Source organism: Poecilia reticulata, unplaced genomic scaffold, assembly GCF_000633615.1.
Source record: "Poecilia reticulata strain Guanapo unplaced genomic scaffold, Guppy_female_1.0+MT scaffold_236, whole genome shotgun sequence".
In the NCBI taxonomy this organism is placed as follows: domain Eukaryota; kingdom Metazoa; phylum Chordata; class Actinopteri; order Cyprinodontiformes; family Poeciliidae; genus Poecilia; species Poecilia reticulata.
The window spans coordinates 311014-319081 of record NW_007615028.1 but is presented as its reverse complement, the minus strand read 5'-3'; the positions used below and the strand labels follow the sequence as shown (position 1 = coordinate 319081).

The following is an 8068-nucleotide window of genomic DNA, read 5'->3' as shown; positions in this document are numbered from 1 at the left end:
CCTCATCCCCTCATCTCCTCATCCCCTCATCTCCTCATTCCCTCATCTCATGTATCAGTGGTTATTAAAGTAAATCCTTGTTTTATGGCATTGTGTTCAAAAAATCCCCTTTTTTAACTTGTCTTGCTAATAATTTGCCTGTTTTCTTCCTCATATAATGAAGTTTTTAACCTAAACAGAGAATATTCCACTTTTTTTGTTATAAATTTCATTTAACTGAAACTTAAGCTCACAAATATCTCGATAAAGTAAATCCTCATAACTCCTAGCCAAATAGTTTTAACTTTATTTCTCTTTCCATTTCTTACATAAACTCTTTTTTCTTCCATGAGGTCAGGAGTTTATCTCTGAGGGTCAGAGGTCATGCGCTGGGCTGCCAGTAAAAAGCCAATCTCAGGTTCTTTAAAGGGTTTGTCCTGTAAGATCGAGACATTCATTCATTCACCCTAACCCTCTCATAGTCCGTGAGTGCAACAGTTTTAATATCACAGCTTCTGAAATCAACAACAGACCCTAGAATAGGATTTATGACGATGAGAATAAAATGTCTTCAGTCAGACGGACGAATTAAAACCTCCAAACATCAACTGGACCCACATGAACCGAGTCCTTTGGGCCCAACGGAACCTTTTGCCTTCATCAACAATAGGATCCATAACTTCATTCACATCAGCTGCTAATATTGTTTGTCCTTCCATGTCCCACAATTCACTATTTATTATACAAGTCTGTTTTATAAAAGTTTATTTTATAAAAGTTTATTTTATAAAAGTTTGTTTTATAAAAGTTTATTTTATAAAAGTTTGTTTTATAAAAGTTTATTTTATAAAAGTTTGTTTTATAAAAGTTTATTTTATAAAAGTTTGTTTTATAAAAGTTTATTTTATAAAAGTTTATTTTATAAAAGTTTATTTTATAAAAGTGTTTTATAAAAGTGTTTTATAAAGTTATGCTGGTCCTTATTGGCTGCACATGCAGTCTAACCTTTGACCTTCTATCATTTCTTCACCTCTAACTTCTTCCTTGTGTCTTTATCTTGTTTTATCAATGAAAACTGAATATTTCTCTTAATAAGAATAATTACAGATAAAAATACCCGACCCGTCGTAAACTTGGACTCTTATGTCGGCTTGATTTGTCTTTAAATAAGACGATATTTTGGATGGATTTCCGCATCCAAGATGTGAATTTTACACAGATTAGATCCTTACAGATTATAGATCGATACACGTTTTAAACCAGATATGCCCCTGATCCCCTGATTACCCATCCAAACTGAAAACTATTTACATTCCCGTCATGTAAACCAAAAAAACGACATGAAAAATAAAACAACGACGTAAAACCTGCTGTCTGGCAGCTGAAGAGGAAAACGGCCCATGTGACCCCAACACTGAGTCACGGTTAGTAAAACCTTCAGCAGGAGTAAATGCAGCTGGTTTCCTGTTCCTCTAATGTTCACGCCCCAGACCCTCACCTGGTATATAACTGGAACCAGTGTGCGGTAGTGCTGGTGCTGGTCCTGGTTGAACTGGTTCAGACTGGTCACATACTCCTTCCTGGACTCCTCAGCAGCTTGTTGCTTCTGCTGAGCCGCTTGTCGAGCCTGAAGTCAGAAACATCAACTTCAGCTTTGAAAACATTCATTTCATTTCAGATCCCACTAATGTAGATCAGAGAGGAAGATGGCCGACCTTCAGAGAGCAGCGCTGAGGCAAAACACAGAGAGAGACATCAGGTCAGGAAAGGAGAAACTAAACTGCTCTGAACTGGAGCAGGTGAAGTGTGAGTAAAACCTTTTCTCCATCCGCCTTGTTGTCCAGGTCGATCCTGTCTGAGACGTGCTGAGCGCGCTCCGCCTCCTTGCAGTCTCGCTCAAACCGACGCTTACTCTGAAAAACACCCAAAACGTGGAAACGGCTTCAACCTTTCAGACGTGGCTGTAAAAGCTACCGTAACAAAAACACCCACCAACATGGCCGCCATACAGCCAGCATGTTACTGTGAGTCTCCAATGGAGCCCAATGATGTGCTAACGCTCTGCAGCATATGAGCCACTAGGGGGCGTGCTCCCCACCTGAGGGGCAAAGACCTCGTCTAAACTGATGTCCCCAAAGCTTCGCCTGGCGAGCGCAATCACCTGCTGACCCTCTGGAACCTGCAGCAGCTTTTCTGGGCCAGACGCCCTGCAGAGCATCAACAGTTGACGCTGTGACGCCTAACCCTACATTATGATGTCACCGGGAACCATCCAATCACTGGACAAAAGCTTAAACCAATCAGTGTTTGGATGAGCCAAAACTTTCTACAGAGATAGAGCCGAAGTTATCATCTTTGGAGCTGAAGAGGAACAATCTAGAATCACATATCTAGACTCATAGATTTAGAGTCAGTTACAGTTCTTCAAACTTCCAGAAAACTGCCAAACAGCTGAAACCCTGAGTTCCTTTCAGGCTAAAATCAGCTGGTTGAAGTTGCTATGGAAACATAATCAATGAAACATTGATCAATAATCTGATGTGTAACAACAAACAAATGTAAAGCTTCAGTTGCATAGAGCCACATTGCTGTAGCCATGCAGCGGTGTGGGAGGAGCTACAGAGGCGTGGGAGGAGCTACAGAGGCGTGGGAGGAGCCACAGCGNGTGATGAGGACGGTGATGGTGATGATGAGGATGGTGATGGTGATGATGGTGAGGATGATGATGATGATGGTGATGAGGATGATGAGGATGGTGATTATGATGGTGATGAGGATGATGAGGATGATGAGGATGGTGATGATGATGAGGATGATGATGGTGATGAGGATGGTGATGAGGATGATGAGGATGGTGATGATGATGAGGATGATGATGGTGATGATGATGGTGATGAGGATGATGAGGATGGTGATGATGATGAGGATGATGATGGTGATGATGATGATGATGATGATGATGGTGGTGATGATGGTGATGATGATGATGATGGTGATTAATGATGGTGATGGTGATGATGATGATGGTGATTAATGATGATGATGATGATGATGATGGTGATGATGATGATGGTGGTGATGATGATGATGGTGATGATGATGATGGTGATGATGGTGATGATGATGATGATGACGATGATGATGATGGTGATGGTGATGATGATGATGGTGATGATGATGAAGGCGACTAGCCGGTCCAAACTGAGGTGGTACCTTGGAACGGGTACAGAGACTTGCAGGTTCCGATGCTCGGTAGCGGTTCTTCATCATCGAAGTCGTCGTCAAACTCGGAGCTGCGCGACTTGAAGGTGATCTCGGCTGCCTGGTCCTCGGTGTAGCTGCCGTCGGGGCTGAAAGGAGAGCACAGTTCAGCCTGGGCCGATCCAGAACCGAGGCAGAACGGGTCCGTGGATAATCGGTTCTGATCACCTCTCTCTGCTGGCAGGGCTGCGGTTGTTCAACTGCTTCAGGCTGCTGCTTCCAGGCGTTGTTGCCTGAGAGTTTAACCCGCAACCTCCGCTCTGCCTCCTGCCGCCGTGGTCAGACAGACCACCGTCCGCCTCCGAGAGCCACACCTGGACCCAGAAACACAGCAGAACCCGGTCAGTACCAGAGACGGAAAATATTCAGAGTAATCTTGTGGTCCTCTCTCTGCTCCGCCCACCTGGTTCCTCCTCAGCTCCTCCTCCAGTCTCTGGAGGTTCAGCTTCACTTCCTCCAGTCGAGGCTCCAAACTTCTGGCGTCGCCCATTTGAGGACTTCGTTCATAAACCTCCCTCATCTTCAGCAGAGCATCTCTAAAACACAGAACAGTCCAAACGGTCTACCAGAACCAGAACCTTCCCCCATACAAGCTGTAGTAGTGATAGTAGTTAAGAAAGTCTGATAACTAGTCTTACTTAGTCTTGTGTAACTAAGTATTACTAGTTATACTAGTTGAGATGCACCATCTAGTCGACTCGCTGCTCTGGCTTTTCATGTTGAGTCAACGGGTCGCAGTTACGTGACAAAATGATGAGGAACTACGTGAGTTTGTCAGCTACACAGCAAATTCAAGTGTTAGATTTCCAGTGTCAGTGTTGTATGTTAAACATAGTGTTAATTCAACAACATGAGTTAGTTTCTCTAAAGAGTTCCAAAGAGTTAAACAAAAAGCAATCCAGTCCAGTGTTGATTTCTAAATTAACACCAACAGTAACTCAATCTGGTGTTGATTTAGAAAACAGACAGTTCCTCTCACAATTGTAACATATTTGTGACGTCAGGGGAGGAGCTACAGGCAGGTGGAGCTACAGGCAGGTGGAGCTACAGGCAGGTGGAGCTACAGGTTAGGGTGGGGGTTGCTGCAGGCCCCCAGCCTGCACCTACAAGGGCCCAGATGGGAGGCGGAACATGCCTTCAGGGACCCAATTTTTTAAAATCACATTTGACAAGAACTGTAAAAGGAGGTATACATGTTTCCTGTTGAAACATGTATACGAGACCCCAGTAGGTTATATAGAAGGTTCCCATTGTGGACTCATGGTTGCTAAAAACCAGACTGACTGGTTTTAGTGACATAGTGGGTGTAAAATATTGAATAAAATGTTGTGCCACATGACTGGCTTTATTTTCACTCTTGACTTTATGTCACACAAAACTACAAATTAATCATTCTTATTGTCTCCAGGTGCATTCTGGGTAAAGCTTGTCACAAACGTCATCATCAGTCACTTGGCAACAAATAGCAAACTAGCTAGAGCTACGGAACATTAACATGTTTTGAATTTGTGTTGTTTCATCRTTAGTGACCAGCAGCCTCTTGTTTCTGTTCTTCTCTTGCTTTGTTGTACTTCATGTCAGATGGATTCAAAATGATGGAATCGCTCTGTGGTGGTGAAACTTGTTAGCTCCGCTGTTGCGGGCATGTCCATGTTGTAAGGTTAAATTATCATGAGCTTTATTATTTGGGCCCGGTCATTAGCCCCGCCCCCCGGTCATTAGCCCCGCCCCCCGGTCCACGTCGTCTTGTTCCGCTACAGCGTCACATGTTTGCCTGAGGAGCGGAGGCAGCAGTATGGCGTCTTGTCTGGAGCTTATTATAACAAGGTAAATTCCATGTTAAAATGTTTTAGACTCTGTTTTATGGAGGCATTAATTTTCCATTTACGCAAGAGTATCAATTCATCTACACAGTTTGCTTAACGTACGTTTATTTGTTTGGATATCACGGTATATATGACTGTTTATTATCTTAACCTAACATTGAAACTGTCAGGAAAATCTGGAGGCCATTTGAATTAACATTATTTAGCTGCAGGTCGTTTTCTTTAAGTTTTTGGCTGTAGAGCAAAATGTGGGCGTGGCTGTGCTGGACGGTTGGCTTGATCTAAGCCTCAGGTGTCAAACTCCAGTCCTGGAGGGAAACTGTCCTGCAACAGTTAGATGTGCCGCTGCTGCACCACCTGAATACAATAATTAGGTGACTAGCAGGACTCTGGAGTATCTACACAGTGAGGAGGCAATTGAGCCATTTGACTGGTGTTTTAACCTGTGGCTCATCTAAAAACTGCCAAAATGTTTTTTCTTTGTCAGTGTGTCGTGTTGGTGACTGAAGCCTGTTATGAAGACTTCAACACATTTCTTCAGACAGGTTGGCACGACTTTTAATGCTGTTCAAAATGTTTCTATAAGCTGACTCATTTCTTTAGTAATTATTTCTGACTTTTTTATGCTTTGTCTTGTAAACCAGGTGGGCAGATTAATGTGAATGAATATGACGGTGACACACACAGGTGAGTCTGATTAGTTTTGCTCACACTACTTTTTAAAATATTTATTTATTATCCTAATGTTTCTGCTATTTTTCTTGTTTTTCCTTCCAGGCTGGAAGTCTTCCTCCTTCATATTGGTGAAAACAAGAACAGCACCAAAGACACTTCACCATCAGTGATCACAAGACCATCCATGGCCGCTTCCAATGAACTTTCAAAGCTTCACCTTCAGCGCAAAGTACCATGAATGAATTACCTTTGTTGTATATTGCTGTCAGTGCTGTTTGATGTTTTGAAATAAAAGTAGATTATATACTGCAACTGGTGTTTTTGTAGCAGCTAATGTCTTAAAATGAATGTGGGGATTATAGATGGCCAGTAGTTTCTGGAAAAAAAAGGTTTTAATTGCTCTAGTGGCTTTTATTTGGTAGTAATTGACAAAAAAAGTGGGTAATGAGAGAAGAGGAAGACCGGGAAGCGAACCCACGACAGCCGCATTGAAAACTAGAGCCTCCATATGTGGGTTGTGCTAAATCCCTGAACCACCACAGCATACCCTGCCAGTAGTATTTCAAAACTCAGATTTATATGTTAATGTATACTTTATACTGGTCTGTATTACATTAACACATTTATAGTGTTAACTTTTGACAAAATACACCAGTGTTGGGTAAGTCAACACTGATGTGTGTTTAATTTAAAATACTGTAAGTGTTGATTCAACTCTGTAGGAGTTGATGGAACGCTTCCAAATTTGCTGTGTAGTGTGAAACGTATAAAAATATAAAATAATTTACCAGTAAAAGTTCTGGAGACTCCAGTCAAGGTTTCCAGAATAAATGACTTTAATGAATTTAATGAATTACTTCATGATAATATAAAATAACTGAACGCCAGCCAGGGCCTCCAGAACGAGGCGTCATGGCAGAGCGGCTCTAGACCTCGGCGGCTCCGCTTCCTTTGCCTCCCGCCGTTTATCAGCTGGTTTCTGCTCATAAAACTGTTTCTATGACGTCACAGCGACTAGTCGACTCCACTTTTATCAGGCTGACCTCGACTTGTTGAACCGCCAGTTTTACCCAGAGTTGAAACTCAGACCAACAATAAATGTTTCAGTGAAACAGAAGCTTCAGTTTTATTGAATATTGTGTTTATATAATTACTTGCCTTTTACAAAGACTTTACTCTGATTTGAGTCATTTCTTGGATTGCTACTTTTTATGTTTACTTGAGAAAAATATATTGAAATAGTACATCTGGAGTACTATGAGTTAGTAAGTACTGTGTGTACCTGTTGCCTCATGTGACCGAGTCGTTGCGTTACCTTTGCTCTCTCTCTCTCTGGATCTCCTGGTTGATGTTGTTTATTCGGGCCAGAAGCTTCTTGCGTCTCTGCTCAGGAGGAAGCTGGCTGCCGTCAGTTACACTGGAGCCCTGAGCAGAGCAGAGCATCCATTAGGAAACGCAGCAGAGCTTTGAAACAGCAGGATTTAATTGACCAGTGACACACTGACCAGCTTCAGGGACAGCTGTCCAATCAGGAGAGCATGAAAGAAACACAACAAATGAGTGAAACGCTGAAACATCGCAGCTCAGAGAGCGAACAAGCTCTCTGAGTTCACATATATACATACAAACAGCCATCAGTCTGAAACGCTGCAGGACATCATTAACGGACTGTTGGCCAGGCTGGTCGTAGCCCAGTACTCCCAGTACTCCCAGTACTCCCAGTGACTGGTGGGGTTTTAAACCTGATGCCTGCCAGGCTGAGGTTCAGTTCAGTAAAGATGCTTCTCTGGGAGACAAACGTGATCGAAACCCGGGAGGGACAAAACTCTGAGGAACAGGCGAGGGTCAGTGGCGGAGCCAGAGGGAGACCCGGGGGGGGCCAGAGCCCCCCCTGTCATCTGATTGGCCCCCAGATGATTGACAGGTAACAGCACCAGGTTATTCCTGTACATTATTTGGAATAATTCTAAGCCAACCTGATATCTAAAGAAGAAAAACAATAAGAAATATATGAAAAGAAAATGTATAAAACTTGATATAAGTCCATGTGACATAAATAAATAGATTTTCATCACCAGCCTCCATAACAACAAGCTGATCTTCTTCTCCTGGTGTTTCAGTTGCTGCTGTGGTGAAACTCAAAGCCTAAAGCCCTTCATACCTGGTGGTGATGGTGAAACACCAATAAGTTATTTATTGATCCTCCACAAAGAGAAAAACCTGAAGAGAAACAACAATGTTCTAGTTTGGATCAGAGGGTTGGAGGTTTTTATTGTCCGTCAAAGAAAAAAATGATTTTATTTCCAATTTTTAGTCATCAAACAAAA

At 42.5% G+C, this 8068-nt stretch overlaps 1 protein-coding gene across 1 annotated transcript in view; it reads right to left on the bottom strand.

The window, feature by feature from the left end:
- The window catches only part of LOC103460409 (formin-binding protein 1-like), a 40447-nt gene that overhangs the window by 10953 nt on the left and 21426 nt on the right, over nt 1-8068 (bottom strand). The window contains exons 6-10 of the mRNA XM_008402564.2: nt 7247-7261; nt 7057-7166; nt 3644-3776; nt 3409-3554; nt 3193-3329 (exon numbers count right to left, since the gene is read on the bottom strand). Coding sequence (XP_008400786.2) covers nt 3193-3329; nt 3409-3554; nt 3644-3776; nt 7057-7166; nt 7247-7261 — 541 coding nt within the window. The remainder of the gene's footprint in view (nt 1-3192; nt 3330-3408; nt 3555-3643; nt 3777-7056; nt 7167-7246; nt 7262-8068) is intronic.